Source organism: Coregonus lavaretus, assembly GCF_964263955.1.
Source record: "Coregonus lavaretus genome assembly, chromosome: 25".
Taxonomy (NCBI): Eukaryota; Metazoa; Chordata; class Actinopteri; order Salmoniformes; family Salmonidae; genus Coregonus; species Coregonus lavaretus.
In genome coordinates, this window is record NC_140012.1 from 31,284,734 (window position 1) to 31,304,242 (window position 19,509).

General features: G+C 41.6%; 2 protein-coding genes across 4 annotated transcripts in view; one reads left to right on the forward strand and one right to left on the reverse strand.

Moving 5' to 3' along the window:
• The window catches only part of akt3a (v-akt murine thymoma viral oncogene homolog 3a), a 124,359-nt gene extending 114,573 nt beyond the window's left edge, over positions 1–9,786 (forward strand). For all 3 annotated transcript variants that reach the window (XM_084142194.1, XM_084142193.1, XM_084142195.1), the window contains exons 8-13: positions 974–1,096; positions 1,832–1,960; positions 6,013–6,227; positions 6,529–6,616; positions 6,961–7,063; positions 9,605–9,786. In XM_084142194.1, coding sequence (XP_083998320.1) covers positions 974–1,096; positions 1,832–1,960; positions 6,013–6,227; positions 6,529–6,616; positions 6,961–7,063; positions 9,605–9,690 — 744 coding nt within the window. In that variant the 3' untranslated portion in view covers positions 9,691–9,786. The remainder of the gene's footprint in view (positions 1–973; positions 1,097–1,831; positions 1,961–6,012; positions 6,228–6,528; positions 6,617–6,960; positions 7,064–9,604) is intronic.
• A 7,307-nt stretch (positions 9,787–17,093) lies between these two features.
• Positions 17,094–19,509, reverse strand: part of sdccag8 (SHH signaling and ciliogenesis regulator sdccag8) — a 48,717-nt gene continuing 46,301 nt past the window's right edge. Inside the window, exon 18 of the mRNA XM_084141858.1 lies at positions 17,094–17,941. Within this exon, the coding sequence (XP_083997984.1) occupies positions 17,900–17,941 (42 nt within the window). The 3' untranslated portion in view covers positions 17,094–17,899. The remainder of the gene's footprint in view (positions 17,942–19,509) is intronic.

Below are 19,509 nucleotides of genomic sequence, written 5' to 3' on the forward strand. Positions count from 1 at the left end.
TAGATCCCACAGTATTTCTCTCTGGTAAAGTTGTATATTTTCCGCTGCCAGCAAACGGGTCTCTACCTGTCACCATTCCAAACCTTTTCCCAGTTATGTCCATTTGAACACACCTATGGGTGATATTACCGAAATGACATTCTGAAATGAGTTTGGATTCGCTAAAATTTCGATTTCCGGCATTTTTAATCGGGATGCTTTGCAATCTTGCGTTCATTCCCTCAGTCTAAACATCACCTGCTCCCTCCGTCAGTCCAGCCAGCTCCAACCCAGAACCCCCTCACCTTAGTGGGCCGATCTGTCTGCCTGCCCCCCTCCCTCCTCTTTACAAACCTGCCTGCTGCATTCACAGCTGCCAGTGCTCTGATGAAGGCCCACCTGTCCTCACCCATAGCCCCCCTCTACCCCCCACCTCCCCTCTCCTCCCCACCTGTCAGGCTGGTCAGGCTGATCAGGCAGGCCGTTAGCACTGCCCCAGCGGCCATATGCAAACCTCCCTCAACAATTAATGGAAGATGTGCCGCCCCGTGTCCTCCTGGGTAATTTGTACAAGAGGAGCTCGGGCAGGGAGACAGGAGGGGGGAGAGGGATGTCAGAGAAATGACAGAGAGCCTGACAGGGAGAGAGAGAGAGAATGGAGGAGAGGGTATTCCCATGCACTCTTTAAAAAATGAAAAGATGATTGCAGAAAAGGGGCACCGGCCTCGTTAATGGGATGTTAGCCCATGAGCGGTGCCGACTGCCTTTAACAAGATTGGTGTATTGATTAAAAGGCTGATTTAACAGGCCGCGCCGGCTACCCGGTGGAGAGCCGGGGATGATGCGCCAGCTGCTGTCTAAGTTCGCCGGGCGTCCTCTGAGAGCCCCACCATCCATCATCTCAATATGGCGATGGGAGGCAGTTTATGTTGTGTTAATTTCCTCCAATAAATCAGTAATTATTGCAATCCTGTCCCTGCTGTTTATCCTGCAGCTGTTTTTCCATTTGTCGAGAGAGCGGGTGTTCTCTGAGGACCGCACGCGCTTCTACGGCGCCGAAATAGTCTCCGCTCTGGACTACCTGCACTCCGCCAAGATTGTGTACCGGGATCTCAAGGTAAACAAAAAGAGCGGGAAAGCAATCAGATATTTGGGAAGTTGTTGTCCCCCCCCCCCCCCCGTGACTCTTTATCCTATGCGAGTGGCACGGGATGTGGGGAATGTATTAAAAGCTCCAGAGTTTTCAGTTTTGGGAGAGAGGGGCTTTTTGGAAAACATCAAAACTCTCTCGACTGTGAAAGATGACACAGCGTTTCGCTTACAGCCTTGGACCGAGCCCGCCTGAAAGGAGCCAAGAAACATGAAAAGAAAAAAAACGTTTGCCATTAAAATTAAAAGGTTGAACGGCTTGACGAGCTTGAGGTTTCTTTCCCTTCGTCTGCTAGGAACTGTGAACAAGAAGGAGACTCGTTTACTTTCCTCCTTGTTATTAAACGTAACTCTGGTCAGACTATTCAACTTACCTGTAAAGTGAAGTGTCTCCACAACACATTTTACTGTCTGAGACATGAGTAGAGGCAGAGTGTAAATTGTATTGTGTACTTGAAATTATAAAAGAAACTTGAGGCAATCACAGACTGCCTTCTCTTGTGCAGCGCAGCATTACAGTATGGTTTGTCAGTGTCGTTGAGTTTGCAGTACATCCTTGGGCTTTTATAAGCCTGTTTTTCTAACTGTGTTGCACTGCAGCGCTTGTCTGTCCTTGTGGCATTGTTCTGCCCACACACTGGCTTTGCCTTCAGTGCTTTCAGAGTGCTTTCAAAGTAGTTTTCTCTCTCCTGTTCCCCTGCAGCTGGAGAACCTAATGCTAGACAAAGACGGACACGTCAAAATCACAGACTTTGGGCTCTGCAAGGAAGGAATCACAGATGCTGCTACAATGAAGACTTTCTGTGGAACGCCGGAGTACCTAGCTCCAGAGGTACAGCACTGTCCCCTCTAAACCCACATTACCTGTCCGGTATATTCACCCCTTCAAGCCCCTGACATACAGTACAAAACTCACCCGAGCATTAGAACTCAATTGTATGTGGTCTACAATTATTATTGTTTTTTACCCCAGTTCACTTAGATTTAGAACTAAACATCATAAACCGACTACAACAACCAGTCTATTGAGATACTGTAGCCTATTTATGGCCAAGGCTTTGAGATTCATCTGCCAAATAATGCTTGCAGCTATGGCAGCAGGTTTCCATCATCCTAATGGCAGAGTCCCATAGCTAATGACGCCATTGGGACTCACACTGCCTCTCACAGTGAGCATAATGTAAACCCCCTCACATGCTCTATAGGAGACACTTTCCCTGGCGCCAGGCTGACAAAGTGGATGTGTGAAGTTGTAAGATTGAAATTGAGGAATCTAGTTATATCAAACACCGTTCTGATCTGATTTCTCATTGGCTGATTGGTTTTATCTTCTGTCTTTATTTAAAGCTAGAATCCTTAGTTGCTACATCAATTTTTGGACGTATAAATTAATTATATATACTAATTGATTCTTGAACAATACAACTTATAAATGCCTCATGAACTGTCACCCCATTGGAACCCAACATATATAGACTTGTTTTACTCCAATGTTTGTAAACAATGTAAATGTAAACAAATACTCAAAACCTAGTTAAAACTGTAATTTTTATATAATGGAGGGTACTAGCATCCATAGCTCTGTCTATGAATTTTAGAATGGTTACATCTTTCCCATCTCTCAGCTTTTCACCAAAACATAGGCGGGGTACTGCAGATTCTAGCTTTAAGTAGTCACTGTAATGTTCAATAATGAACTGCTATATTCTGGTCATTAACAACAGTAAAGTAGATGTACAGTATGCTACAACTCAACAAGTATTTGGTGTACTTTCAGAATTTTTTCTTTTTTCTTTTATTTAACCTTTATTTAACTAGGCAAGTCAGTTAAGAACAAATTCTTATTTACAATGACGGCCTACACCGGCCAAACCCGGACGACGCTGGGCCAAATGTGCGCCGCCCTATGGGACTCCCAATCATGGCCGGTTGTGATACAGCCTGGATTCGAACCAGGGGGTCTGTAGTGACGCCTCAAGCACTGAGATGCAGTGCCTTAGACCGCTGCTCCACTCGGGAGCCCAAAAATGACAAAAAAACATTTGAACTTACCACATTGCAAACCCGTTTTTTTCCTTTAACCAATGCTTAAACATGACCAACGTTATGTTCTCAGGTTTTTACTACAATACATATTTATGAAGTGCAGAGGAGTGAGGACTGTGGGTCAGGTGGGAATGAAAGACAAGGGATAGAGGGTTGGGGGGGCGGAGAGGGGGGCATAGATCCCACTTAAAAAAGTATGGAGGACAATTTGGCGGTGGATTTTGTTTTGCTAAGGCCCTCCGCTGTGCCAGGAGATGATTTGAGTGTTAGTTATTTTTCACAAGAGTATGTGATTGCACAAAAAAGTACATGCTAAATAGAGGCAGATGGTGGCAGATGGGGGAGGTTGGAAGAAGGTGGCTGGGAAACCTGGAAATCTATACCGCCGCACTGGTGTAAAAATAACAGAACATACTCCGCGCCAAGTTCCAGAGATGCAAAGTAGCCGAGATTTAAAAGAGGGAAGAGAAGATGAGAAAAAACCAAGTTCAACTATTCCAATGCTTTAGGGTTATAAAAATGACATTTAGATTATTTTTCTTTTTGTTTATGTGTAAAATATATTTTATTTGCCTTGTAAAATTTTTTTGTTTGTTAATATTTTATTTTGTATAAACACTCTCCTTCTAGTTTTGGTTACTTTAGCCTTATTGAAATGATAACTCAGTGACATCTTGTCTTATTTTCAAATGCATGGTTTAAAGGTTTAAACATGTGCAGGTTAAAACATTTGGGAAGATATAACCAAATGATTTGATAACGGTAGTAAAAATATTTTAAATAGTTTACGCTGTAGTGTTTCAATGCACATTTATGCGCCATGTGAGCGCCATGTGAGCGTGTGTATATGTACATATAGTCTATTATGTTTATTTATATGTTTGTGTACACAAGCTAGGGCAGGCTGGGCGGGCGGAGCTGTGTGTTTGTTCCCTGTGCCCTGCTGGGTAACTGGGCTGGTGGAGCCAAAGGCTCTCTCTCTCTGTCCCTGCCCAGCCAAGCCTGCCAAGGGCCCCAGTCAGTCCTGGGAGCAGCAGCCCCGCCACATGGCTGTCCGAACGGGGCCTGTTCCTCCCCTCCAGGCCTGCCTCTCTGCCTGTGGCTCTGGAACAGGGGGGACCCAACTGGCTCTGTGTGCATTAATCGCATCCCCACCTGCACCCGAGCTGCTCTGCTACAGTCCCAGGACAAACTCCCAGTCCCAGCCCCTCCCTGCACACACATATGCATATGTACACACACACACACACACACACACACACACACACACACACACACACACACACACACACACACACTCTACAACACACAAACACACACTTCTGGCCCTAGGTGATGAAACAGCATTAAACATGGAACTATTTTTCTCCTAACTTTTGGTTTGATAAAGGGGACGGATATTCCATCTGGTGTGCATGGTAGCATTCCTCCTCAGGTTTTTACTTGGTAATCCAGTGTTATCCCTCCAGCATTATGTTCAAACCCATCAATAGTTAATCTCCGACTGTACCACTGTTTCTCTCAGCCGGTTGCCCATCTTGATAAGCTCAATACGTGTTATTACTAGCAATTTGCTTCCATTGTTATTTAGTTTGATAATTCTCAGCCTTTTGGGATTACATGTAGTGTACAAACACACAGTAACTTGTTTCAGTCATTTAAAGTTCAGTCTAACTGAATTCTTAGTGATTAGGGCCTGTATTCATAAAACGACTCAGAGTAGGAGGACCTGATGTAGGATCAGGTCCTCCTTGTCTTCTTCAATATAATCTGAATGGCAAAACTGATCCTAGATCAGCACTACTACTCTGAGACACTTTATGAATATGGGCCCAGATATTCAGAATGTCTTTTTGGAGGTTGTCATGTTTTGGTTGATATTTTCTGGTAAGGACTACTCTCTAAGACAGTGGAGGAGGATCATTGCGTCGACAAGTCCAGGTTCTGCTTCCCATTAAGATGAGAGAAAATACATTATTATTCTAGAGATTCAGAGCATATGCTTAACTGGCCTCTCTCCAGCGCCACTTGTCATTAGTTAGACATATTAATTAGGCCTTTCCTCAGCGACGGTCTGAAATGGAGCCTGTCCTCCCTCCATCTCTCTTCCTTCCTCGCTTTTTCAACAAGGTGAACGGCAGCACACCTGAGACGATGTAAGAGAAGGGGAAGGAGAAGAGCAGGTAGAGTCTGTGTATTAGGACGGCAGCCCAGATAGAAGGCTTTGATTCAGCCGTGGCTCCTCTGGCCCCATGCTTCCAGTAGCCAGGTATCCACCTCTCTCTCTGGTGGGGCTGCCCTTGAACCAGCGTGTCACATCATGATGGTGAGGCCCTCTATGTCCATCCAGGAGCGTTTCCTGTCTGCCCGTGCCAGGTAGGGCCTCCAGTGCCAGCCACTTGGCTTGGCCAACAGGGGCATCTGTGGCACGCAGCAGCAGAGTGACACCCATCCCAGAGTCTATGTAGTGATGCCACTGCATGATGCTGTTGGGTTCTCCTGTCACAGGAACACTGTACCGTGGAATAGGGCTTTGTGTTAGTCATAGTTAACCAGCTGGACCTGGAGACGGAAACTCGCAAGGGTCAAATGTCCACCAGGTCGTTTGTTAACCGACTTTGCGTCAGAAGTCGGTTGTATGTAAAACGCTTGGCGAAATAACAAAGTTGATGTGCTTCGTGTTTGTGTGTGTTGTTGGCAGGGGTGATTGGACCAGTTTGCAGTAGTTTGTTCCTCTGAACTGCAATGTTGAATTGAGGAGTTAGTGCCTGTCCCATAGAGAGACCATACAGTTCATATTAATATTATTCTCATTCCATGATCTGTGTGTCTGTCCAGGTGCTGGAGGACAATGACTACGGCAGGGCGGTGGACTGGTGGGGTCTGGGCGTGGTCATGTACGAGATGATGTGCGGTCGACTGCCCTTCTACAACCAGGACCACGAGAAGCTGTTTGAGCTCATCCTCATGGAGGACATCAAGTTCCCCCGCACGCTGTCGTCAGACGCCAAGTCACTGCTGTCAGGACTACTCATAAAGGACCCCAACAAAAGGTATAGGCCAGCCATACTGTACACACCATGGCCAGCCATACACACCCTGGACAGCCAGACTCCAAGGAGCACTGCTCACCATCCAATAATACCATTGGAAGTGACTATACACTAGTTATATTTAACCTAACTATCAGGGTTGGGGTCAATTCAGTTTTCCACTCAGTTAACCCCAACCCTGCTAGCTTTAAAAAGCTTCAAGTTAATGATATCTATACATCAAATTCAAAGTACTTTAACACTAATGTCTTAGCAGTAGACAAACCTTTTAAATCATTTGTGGCGTTGTTACTTTTCACAGACTTGGAGGAGGTCCAGATGATGCGAAAGAAATCATGCGACATAGTTTCTTTGCTGGAATCGACTGGCAAGATGTTTATGATAAGAAGGTAATGCCTGTAATGGCAGTTCTATAATATGTACACATTCATATTGTAGAATCATGTTGGGAATCCTACAGGAAGTCCTACAGGACTCCTGCCCTTTGCCCCTCACCAGTATGCATTCCTGATCATAGTTTGCTAACTCACTGTCTAGTTAGAGGAAAGTTATCCTTGCTCTTTCAGTGCTTTACCATCACAGACACAGTGCACACCTAAGATGATGCAACCCTGGTAGCAGAGGGAGGTGAAATGCATTGTGGGAGGTGTAAACTCGTGGCCTCCAGTTCTGCCTGTGTGCTGCGACACCTCTGTGACACAAGTGCTGTGTGTTTCTCTCCCCTCATACCTAGCTGATACCGCCCTTCAAACCTCAGGTGTCGTCAGAGACAGATACCAGGTATTTTGACGAAGAATTCACGGCACAGACAATTACAATAACTCCCCCTGAAAAATGTGAGTGAAACTTTTTCTTAATGTTCTTTCTTGCTAATGTTTAAAAGGTGAGACACTGTCACTTGGCACCTTACTCAGGCTATGTTAGATGTGCAAGTGGTGTAACAATGTTGTTCCATATATTAGACAATCATGTCTTATTTTGGGGCTAGATTCTATCAGATCCACGCTAGCCGACACCCGCATAGCGGTTGTTTTAGCGGTATCGGATGTGGAATTGCATTAGAGCTGTCAAATTCACAAGCGGCTCCTGGAATTCGACCAAAAATTATACTTCAATCAGTGTAGATGAAGGGGAGGAGACAGGTGAAAGAAGGATTTTTAAGCCTTGAAACAATTGAGACATGGATTGTGTATGTGTGCCATTCAGAGGGTAAATGGCAAGAATAAATATTTACAGTGCTTTCGGAAAGTATTCAGACCCCTTGACTTTTTCCACATTCTGTTACATTACAGCCTTATTCTAAAATTGATTAAATTGTTTCTTTTTGCAAATGTATAAAAAATAAAAAACTGAAATACCTTATTTACATAAGTATTCAGACCCTTTGCTATGAGACTCGAAATTGAGCTCAGGTGCATCAACTCAATAATAGGAAGGTGTTCCTAATGTTTGGTATACTCAGTGTAGGTTGTTATCTCATTGATCAACGTCTCAACCAAATATTACCCAATAATCCACGTTGAAATGACGCGGTGTGCCCAGTGGGTCGTTTACAAGTTGGAACACTGGAATGTGATGTAATCTACACCTCGATTAGGCTGATAGAAATCCTCATTATTTTGTTTAGTGATTTTCAATTTCAGCATCATTATTTTTATATAGTCTACACTTTCTCGTTCTGAACTTCTTTATTATTATTTTTTATTTATTTCACCTTTATTTAACCAGGTAAGCCAGTTGAGAACAGGTTCTCATTTACAACTGCGACCTGGCCAAGATAAAGCAAAGCAGTGCAATAAAAACAACACAGAGTTACATATGGGGTAAAAAACAAAGTCAAAAATACAACAGAAAATATATATACAGTGTGTGCAAATGTAGCAAGTTATGGAGGTAAGGCAATAAATAGGCTATAGTGCAAAATAATTACAATTAGTATTAACACTGGAATGCTAGATGTGCAAGAGATTATGTGCAAATATAGATACTGGGGTGCAAAAGAGCAAAATAAATAACAATATAGGGATGAGGTAGTTGGGTGGGCTAATTTCAGATGGGCTGTGTACAGGTGCAGTGATCGGTAAGGTGCTCTGACAACTGATGCTTAAAGTTATTGAGGGAGATAAGAGTCTCCAGCTTCAGAGATTTTTGCAATTCGTTCCAGTCATTGGCAGCAGAGAACTGGAAGGAATGGCGGCCAAAGGAGGTGTTGGCTTTGGGAATGACCAGTGAGATATACCTGCTGGAGCGCAGACTACGGGTGGGTGCTGCTATGGTGACCAATGAGCTAAGATAAGGCGGGGATTTGCCTAGCAGTGATTTATAGATGGCCTGGAGCCAGTGGGTTTGACGACGAACATGTAGTGAGGACCAGCCAACAAGAGCGTACAGGTCACAGTGGTGGGTAGTGTATGGGGCTTTGGAGACAAAACGGATGGCACTGTGATAGACTACATCCAATTTGCTGAGTAGAGTGTTGGAGGCTATTTTGTAAATGACATCGCCTAGTCAAGGATCGGTAGGATAGTCAGTTTTACGAGGGCATGTTTGGCAGCATGAGTGAAGGAGGCTTTGTTGCGAAATAGGAAGCCGATTCTAGATTTAACTTTGGATTGGAGATTCTTTATGTGAGTCTGGAAGGAGAGTTTACAGTCTAACCAGACACCTAGGTATTTGTAGTTGTCCACATACTCTAGGTCAGACCCGTCGAGAGTGGTGATTCTAGTCGGGTGGGCGGGTGCCAGCAGCGTTCGATTGAAAAGCATGCATTTAGTTTTACTAGTGTTTAAGAGCAGTTGGAGGCTACTGAAGGAGTGTTGTATGGCATTGAAGCTCGTTTGGAGGTTTGTTAACACAGTGTCCAATGAAGGGCCAGATGTATACAAAATGGTGTCGTCTGCGTAGAGGTGGATCTGAGAGTCACCAGCAGCAAGAGCGACATCATTGATATACACGGAGAAAAGTGTCGGCCCAAGAATTGAACCCTGTGGCACCCCCATAGAGACTGCCATAGGTCCAGACAACAGGCCCTCCGATTTGACACACTGAACTCTATCTGAGAAGTAGTTGGTGAACCAGGCGAGGCAGTCATTTGAGAAACCAAGGCTAACTTCTAACTCGAGTGGGACGGGTGTGGCTTCGTGACAATGATCCCAAGAGCAGCTGCTCACCGATTTGACAGCTCCAGCACAGTTCCACCTCCGACAGCGCCAAAACATCAACTATGAGGGTGTCAGCTATTGCCAGTTAACGCTTGATGTAAATGCATCTAGGTCTTAAACATGCTCAATTAAGCATCAGAGAGGTTTAAATAGAATCACTGTAAAAAGGTTGAATTGCATGATTGAAGTAAGTAATGTCCTGATTGTCCCTCCCAGTTGATGAAGACGGGATGGATTGCATGGACAACGAGCGCAGACCACACTTCCCGCAGTTCTCCTACTCGGCCAGTGGGAGAGAATGAGCGCTGTATCCAGACTGTACTGCGTCACCATCACCACCAGTGGAAGGTTACAGTATAAAACCAACCTAGCCTGAGCTAACCCCTCCTCTCTCCATTTGGGTCATTCCATAGTGAGCATGGAGATCCATCTCTGTACGTTTTATGTGTCTGTTTTTTCATGAGGATTTTGCATGTGTGGTCAGACAGAAGTTCAGCCCTGTTGGTATTTCCCAACAGTTAAAGGTGCATTTCTTATGGTTGATTTCTTATAGAATGCTCCTTTAAAGCCTTGAAACTGACTCAAGAGGGCAAACGGGTTTGTTGTGTTGTGTGGTGTGTCTTTAGTTCCCTTGGTCATTGACTTCTAGCTGAGATCCAGTACTATCTACTGTAGGAGGTTGACATTCCTGGTAGGGAGAGCTGCTGTCTTTAGCATTCTCATTTCACATAGGACAGTATACTATAACTCGATTCACAGGAGATTCTCCACTTGTTTGCTGTGTCATAATCTGCAACGGTCCTTTTAACAGCTCTCATTCTTCTCTTGATGACATTTGGGTTTACACGTTATCGTTTGGTTATCTAACATCTGTGTTGCGTGTATAGAAATAAGTTATACTGTAGGATTAGAGATTTTTGCTTTCAGAAGTCAAAAACTGCCAGAAAACGGTTCACTCAGGCTACACAGAGATCAATCTGTCTTCAACTCAGTATATAGGTCACCGGTACTGCTAGCTTTACTCTGCAGGTCAAGCTACAGGCGCTAACTATACAAACCACCTCCACTACTTCTCATGGACACTATGACTGTAGTCTCAGATATTCTACTAACTGTTACGTAATATTATTATCACTTATTTAAGGTGTGCAAAAGTAAAACGCTCCCGTCTCGTCTGCTATTTGTTGATAAGCTGTGATTTTTACTTTCTCCTCTCTCCTGTGAAATCAGTCATTCGAATAGTGTGAACGCTTTGGGATGTTGCTCTGCCAATGTTATGTATGAATGGGAGTACATTTTTGTGTACTGTGTGTAGAGGTTTTAAGAGGGCCTAAAGGCACAGCACTGTTGGCTGTAAACTCCTGTGAATCCGAGCTGTGTGTTAGCTGTCAGAAAGCAAGGCTCACCTCAACCTGTCTAACAGTGAGGATGAGAGGAAGAGCATTCTAAGTGTGTGTGTGTGTGTTAGGGTCAGAATTTCATCCAATTTTATCTGGCTGAAGGTAGATGCTTCCCACAACTGAAATTATGTAAAGCTTTATTTCAGACATATCATCGCTAGAAAATAAAAGCATTAAAAAACTCAAATTTATAAATGTGAATGAGAAATGCAAAATGGTGGCTGTTTACTGTCTAGTGATCCTGTAAGGGGAGTGGCTAATGGGGTTTGGGGGTGGGGCTAAACCTGTGAGAAGGCTGAATGAATTTGAATTATCTGACCAGGGGGACATACTGTATAACTATGATTCAATAGGGACAAGTAAGAAGGAGGTATTGGCATTGTTTGATTTGGACCACAGCAATGGCTTCCGCTTTTATTTATTTGTTCTTTTTTTGTATAACTGTTGTTGTTATATGATTAGGAGTAATGTCCAGTCTTTTGTTCTGGATGAAAAAGGCACCTCGAATAATGGCTTAAGAATGTAGAAGCAAAGCCTTCATGTTGTCGTTTAGTTTTTGCTCTAATTTTTATGATTTTTTGTTTGTTTTTGTTTGTTTGTTCTCTTACCAAAATATGAGGACAATGAAGAAGACAGAGGTGATATATATATATATATATATATATATATATATATATATATATATATATATATATATATATATATATATAGGTGGCATATTAAATAGTTCTATCAGTACTAAGGTATTATTATTCAACATTTTCCATAAGACTTTTACATTTCAGAGGCATCTAACCTTGGATGTGGTATTAAACCTTTAAGTTCTCTTCTCCACATGCAGTATATAAGGGCTGTATAAGCTTCAACTCCCTTTCCAACTGGTATGAAGCTACTGTTGTCTTCTAGCATCTGAGCATTCCTGTAATACATGTAAATACATGAGAATGGCACAGAACAAGCTTCCTGGATTTGACTACATTTTAATTGCTTAATAACACACTGCACATTTAGGCCTTTTTCTTTACCTCTGCTTTCTAGAACAAGAAACATAAGACATTGGAATGAATAATTTAAGCATTTACAAAGGGAATATATTCATTGGCTGTAAGGTTTTAAAGTCAAGAGATTTTAAGAATAGGAGTAGATGGAGAATAGCTATAAAGATTACTGAAGGAAGTAATGAGTATTATAGATTCGGTGACCAATGTTCCCAGGGTAGATACACTGTAGACTGTTTGTTTGGTAATGAGTATTATAGACTCGGTGACCAATGTTCCAAGGGTATATACACTGTAGACTCTGTGTCTGGTCACACTGTATAATGAACTTACTGTTGTGGCTGACTACTTTGGGATCTTGTAACAGCCTTCAATGCTACTTACAATGTAGTTTCCTTAACATTATGGTGTTGTATTACCATAACTGATAGTCAATGACCAATCATTTTTGGGGGTCATAATTTTATTGCAGTGTACCACAGTCAGCATAGGAATCTTCAAGTGATAGTCAAGTCAGCCACCTACTCTGTGCTGACTGGCATCATTTGATTTATTATAAAAGTGTACAACATTCAGTAACTTTAGCTCTGTGGATGAAGAGCCATAGCATTCAATGGTACATAACACACCATTCTGTATAACTATATATATTTTTGCAATTTTAAAGCCATTTTCCTTCAATTCTACACATTCTGCCATGTCTTATGTGTGTTCATGTCATATCTGAGTGACTCAAACATTTCAACAAAGTCAATGGGCTAAAAAACCTAGCTAAAAAAACATTAGCTGACATGGACTAGTTGATCTGGACATTTCTGACAAGTTATAAATAGCTCTCTAAGGTCTTCAATGACAAGAGGAACTGCTGATGTACTACCCAATTTTGAAATTGCACCTTGTGCATTCTACTATTACAACTTTCAAAAGTTGATAGCCCGACTGAGTTCCTAGGGGAACCACTAAGGCACAAGTCCAATCCACTAGTCATTAGTTAGCCTTGCTTAGCATCAATGTGACCTACGATTATCCATTGAAAGGACAATCAGAGTTCACACATTCCTGATTTCCTGGTTACATTCAAGTTCCATTGCAGATGTTTGATTGTGATATTATTTAGGTTCAGTGTTCAGTATATTCCACCAGTGGTTTGCAAAGCAAGGAGCACGTAGCCTATCATGCTAATGTCAGAGCAGAAGACAAACATATTTTGTAGCGAGAGATATCCTGTCTGTGAAGGGATGAGAAGAGTTTGAGAGTGAATGTAGTGATGTGGACCAAAAAGACCAAAGCAGATGTAGTGACATTTCTTAGATGATTACACATTCCCAAAGGATGAATGATTTGTCTTATATTCACTGTCGTTGACAGGGTCCAATAAGAGGGAAAAGAGGAAGTTGAGCAAGAGAGAAGTACAATATACTGTACATTACTAGTTCAGAAAGTGACTGTGGTATGACTTTGATAGGAGGACGAGTAGTCGTTTGGTAGAACTAATCCTGAGATGGTTAGATATAGTGAGTCTATTGAAAAGGTATGAGGGCCATAACTTCAAAAAGTGTGACATGATTGGTCCATCTTTAACCACTAGAGCCACATGAGAAAGTCAAATTGTTTTTTGCATGGAACAGGTGTGGTTTTGAGATTATATTGCAAACTGAGCCATGGTGTATCTTGATGTAGGAAGTTAACTCTTCTCATAAGAGAAGACTGTGAAACATGGGATAGAAAGATACATGTCTTAGCAGGTAATTGTTCATGATTTAATGTCGGTCTATTGTTTTATTAATATGGCCAATAATGTATCATAGAAGAATGTGGAGAGAAACTGCAAACTGAACAACTGTGCTGTGATCACTAACCCCTAGGCTTTCAATTGGTTGAGTTTTCCTCTTTGTCTTCCAAGATGCATTCCTTTTTTGTTTTTGCTGGTATGTGTTTTGACTAAAAAAGAAAAAAATCACCATGTATGAAAACCTTGATTAATAGAGGCCTTTATGGCTTACAATGTGATTTTTATTTAAGATTTGTATTTTTTATCAATGGACAACTTGAATTTGTTTTGTTTTGTTTATTTTATTTTTGAATTGAATATGGTTGAGTTTATTTAAAAAATAATGTTTGAGTATTTAGCTGTCATGTTATGGTCTTTAGTACCGCAGCTGATTATGGAAGAAGGGGAAGGAAGGGGGGAATTACAGCACGGTCTCTCTCGCCTTTTCGGCATTACGATTATTATGTTTTCTGTGAAATTATTTTTCCTCCACCATTTGTCGAAGTCACTCAGTCACACAAATAACTAAAATCTTGCATAATTACAATACCAGTCAAAAGTTTGGACACACCTACTCATTCAATTTTTTTTTTTTTTACTATTTTCTACATTGTAGAATAATAGTGAAGACATCACAACTATGAAATAACACATATGGAATCATGTAGTAACCAAAAAAGTGTTAAACAAATCCAAATATATTTTATATTTGATTCTTCGGGGGATTGTTGAGGCCAGGTCATCTGATTTTTATTTTATTTATTTATTTATTATCTGATGCAGCACTCCATCACACTCCTTCTTTGTAAAATAGCCCTTACACAGCCTGAAGGTGTGTTGGGTCATATTCCTGTTGAAAAACAAATTATAGTCCCACTAAGCCCAAACCAGATGGGATGGCGTATCGCTGCAGAATGCTGTGGTAGCCATGCTGGTTAAGTGTGCCTTGAATTCTAAATAAATCACAGACAGTGTCACCAGCAAAGCACCCCCACACCATAACACCTCCTCCTCCATGCTTTACGGTGGGAACTACACATGTGGAGATAATCCGTTCACCCACACCGCGTCTCACAAAGACACGGCAGTTGGAACCAAAAATCTCCAATTTGGACTCCAGACCAAAGGACACATTTCCACCGGTCTAATGTCCATTGCTCGTGTTTCTTGGCCCAAGCAGGTCTCTTCTTCTTATTGGTGGCCTTTAGTAGTGGTTTCTTTGCAGCAATTAGACCATGACGGCCTGATTCACACAGTCCCCTCTGAACAGTTGATGTTGAGATGTGTATGTGACTTGAACTCTGTGAAGCATTTATTTGGGCTGCAATTTCTGAGGAACTCTAATGAACTTGTCCTCTGCAGCAGAGGTACCTCTGGGTCTTCCATTCCTGTGGCGGTCCTCATGAGAGCCAGTTTCATCATAGCGCTTGATGGTTTTTGCGACTGCACTTGAAGAAACTTCCAAAGTTATTGAAATGTTCCGTATTGACTGACCTTCATGTCTTAAAGTAATGATGGACTGCCGTTTCTCTTTGCTTAGTTGAGCTGTTCTTGACATAATATGGCCTTGGTCTTTTACCAAATAGGGCTATCTTCTGTATACCTCCCCTACCTTGTCACAACACAACTGGTTGGCTCAAACGCATTAAGGAAAGGAATTCCACAAATTAACTTTCAAGAAGGCACACCTGTTAATTGAAATGCATTCCAGGTGACTACCTCATGAAGCTGGTTGAGAGAATGCCAAGAGTGTGCAAAGCTGTCAAAGGCAAAGGGTGGCTACTTTGAAGAATCTCAAATATAAAATATATTTTGATTTGTTTAACACTTTTTTGGTTACTACATGATTCCATATGTGTTATTTCATAGTTTTGATGTCTTCACAATTATTCTACAATGTATTTTTTTTTTGTACAAATAAAGAAAAACCCTTGAATGAGTAGGTGTGTCCAAACTTTTGACTGGTAGTGTATGTCAGATGCTCGATTAGGTTCTGGGGGGAGAAGATCCACGTTAAACGCTTGATTTTAAATTTAAAGGCAATGTTCCAGCATTGCGGAGACTGCGTTCACGGTAAATGCTGCAGATGTTGGCTCGATCGGAAATTGTCTTTACATTTTAACGCAGATCTTCCAAGGTACGGATTGAATCCAACCCTAAGGCAATTGGTAATTGGCAGTAGGGGACAAAATGATCATATGCTTTTTTTTTTATTACATATAACAGAAATAGCTTTCAACCTATGGCAGCATTTATGTAAATTGCTCCTTTTATGATTTCAGAGAACAGAAAATTGCCCTTGCTTAATAAAAATAAAACAAGATAATTACTTCACTTTACAGTATGAAAATGTATGCACTCACTAACTGTAAGTCGCTCTGGATAAGAGTGTCTGCTAAATGACTAAAATGTAAATGTAAAGCACAGTCCCCTCATGCAGTCCATGCTTCATTTTGTTTATTGTTAAAAAATAAATAAATCACATTGTCATAATGAAGTGTAGAGGAAGGTGCGATAATGACTAGGCCAGAAGAGGCTGCCAGGAGACAACTTCAGCTGAGTGACACTGACGAGGTCTTACCTTTCTACTGGACATGTCTTATCGGTTATTCTAAGAGAGCTCAGTTCCACAGGAAGGTTGGACCTCTGCAGTTGCACTCAGTCTCAACGATTCCATTTAAACCTTGCATATTTAAAAATGTAGCTATATGTGAGCAGGATACGTAGAACATCCACCTAGGAATCTCAAATGTTTGTTTCTGCCGGCCATTAGCAGGCCATGATGTTCAGTTCCACTGGGTGAAGCATTCTAGTGCCGTTGGCCATCTCCAGGGTCAAAGGTCTGGGGTGAGCCTTGTGATCGCCTCGACTCTGACGAACGACAACGTGGGTTCTATCCTTACTAACTGCAGGGTCTATATATAAATCTATTTTACACCTCAATGTACACACTTTGCTGCTACTGTTTGTAATGTCTACAACAGATTTTCTTCTCATCTTGCTCCTGGTAGTGTTATGAACGAGCATGAATTGTAAAGTATTTATTTAAAAACAAAAAAGACAAATCGCTGTCGGATGAAAACCTCATCTCCAAAACTGAAAACTTTTAGGAAATTGAAAAAACTGCCATACGAACATACAATTATGAAATTTCAGAAGCTATTTTAAATACATTTTATTGGCCCTAGAGTCATAATGTTCAGAGTACATTGAGCGGAGTTACTGCTTTCAATACATCAAAAGAAAAGAGGCAAGAGGTTTTCATCCGACAGCGACGTAATAATAACTTGTAATTCATTTGATGTCCATGTAGCTAGCTTTACAGTTTTACATTTTCTTGACCTTGCTAGCTGTCAATAGATCCATGTTAAGAGATAGTCGTGTGGTGAAGGATTTTAAGCAGAAGGGATGAAGTATCAGAAAAGAGAACAGTTGTAATACTCCCTGTCATTAAAGAATACAAAACGTTTTCTTTCCCCTTGTGAATAGGACCCATAAGGATGTGAAAATTATATGACCTGCAAGAAAGTGTTTTTGTACACTGTACGTCCTTAGTATTTTTACACGTAAAAGTATATGATAGGGATACACATTCTTTTCCTTCTTACAGACCGCTTAAATAAAGCACCTTGTCAATCTGCTATCTTTGTCACTTACTTCTGACTACTCGTCATACTGTATTTCTCAATAAGAAAAAAGATAGTTACATCACACTCTACTCTAACTCACTTCAGATCGAGCAATATTTAGAACACTGCATGTAAAATGTTTATTGAAATTTCAACTGAAGTTTATATCAAATACTGAAATTACATTCTACAACACACAGCTTTTAACATCAAAACCTCAAATCGCTATATAAAAACAAACACTAAAATGTATGAACAATACAAAAACTACTGTCAAATCAGTAGTTCCAAATCTATAGAAATCTATAAAATCCTCATGAATCTAAACACACATACACTCAGCAGGCCTGTGCTGCTGCTGTTTCTGCATGGCTAAGGTTTGACACAGAGTATCCATGACAGGAGGCGGTCTCCACTGTGGTGCTCTCAGCCAGAGCTGCTCCCCACGCTGCGCCCTGAGGTCACTCAGACCTGCTCTCCGCCATCAGCACCACTGTTAACCCTACCTCTGCTGCTGCCCACTGCACTCACACAGGTCACACACATATGTACACACACAGGATGTGGGCCAAAACCAACCTGAGAGAGGCATGCGTCTTCCCTCACACATTCATTTTTGTAGAATAATAACTGAATTGGTCATATACCCTATTTCTACAGTAGGAGCACCATCATTATAAGGACAGTGCTTCAGTCAAGATGAGGAGGATCTCTCATGTGGACAAGGTGTCAGGCCTCCTAGAACCAGCAGGGAACTGGGGAAACAAAGAGGAAATGAAAGATCAAACACACACCTGGACACAAGGCTCTAAATTGCGACTATTTTGTCCGCATATGCTGCTAAATATTTGGCTGTGCGACCTGGAATTTGAATTTGGGAGCACCAGTGCCTAGAAAAAATACAATCGGCCAGATAATAATTGTTGTAATGATTAGGCTGTACTGCTGTTTCCGAGTGCCCTAGAGAAAATATTTGTGCCCGTCGTGGTTGCACCATTACTATAGAGAAAATGGCTTGTCTCTAGCTCAAACTTACTTACTTTTTTTTCTTTCACTGAAGCAATGGCGGGCCGCATTTTACATTCATAATCATACATTTTAGTAGACGCTCTTATCCAGAGCAACTTCCAGGAGCACTTATGGTTAAGTGCCTTGCTCCAAGGGCACGTTGACAGATTTTTCACCTAGTCTGCTCGGGGATTCGAACCAGCGACCTTTCATTTACTGGCCCAACGCTCTTAACTGCTAGGCTACCTGGTTTAATCATAAACCATGTCGCAGGGCATTAACCATTTGTTTACATGTTGTTCAGTCATGTTACCTCATTAACTAACAAGCTGACAATCTGGTAACTTTACCAGTATATCCAAACTTTAGGGAGCACAGAAAGTAAGGAAAAGGGCTAGCTTCTTTAGGAGATCAATGATCATAGCAATGGACGAATGACAGATCTCTTGCATGTCATCACTCACACAAACTTGACTTCCTTAGAGTCTGCATACAATTTTCTATGTAATGCATCTCAATAGGGAATAGTTATTTTTGGACAATGTAGAAACCTAATATTCCACAAATTACTGTAATTTCACTAACAGGTATTTGTATCAACATTGTAGATTTTATAATAAAAATTGTCTTTACAGGTTTACATATTTAGTTTCTAGGGTACAACATATGCTTCAAAAGTAGTTAGAATTCATAATATAGGCCCAAGAATACAGGCTGTATTACATTTACATTTTAGTCATTTAGCAGATGCTCTTATCCAGAGCGACTTACAGTTAGTGAGTGCATACATTTTTCATACTGTATCTCAATCAATTTAAAACATCTTATTTTCTGGTGCTCCTGGATTTTATGTTGCTCCTAACTTTTTTTAAAGTTGGGAGCACCAGTGCTACAAATCTATTTATTTTTTGAGCCATGACTGGACACATTACTGGAGTTTACATATTACTAGAGCCTCAGCCGGTATTGATTCAGGTTTTCGCCCTCAGTTAAGACTGACTCGATTCGCGCTATCCTGGATTGCAATAACCATCTACTCTGGATTCTGGAATGAATGTGCTGTTCTGTTCAGCAACACATTGGTGGTTCTTAGAGTAATGCTCAGAGGGAAATCCAGAAGTGCTAACGCTGATAAAAACAACAGCCTGGCAGCATTAGAGCAGCTGAGAACAGAGGCACTCGGCAGGGCTCTCCTCCATCTCCGTAAGCTCTTAAGAATGTCAGCCTCTGTGTCTCTCCCTCTCTGTCTGACACGCCTTTAGCAGCAATCTGGAAGAGCATCTGTGGAGCGCCTAGTCTTGCGTGATGTGCGGCC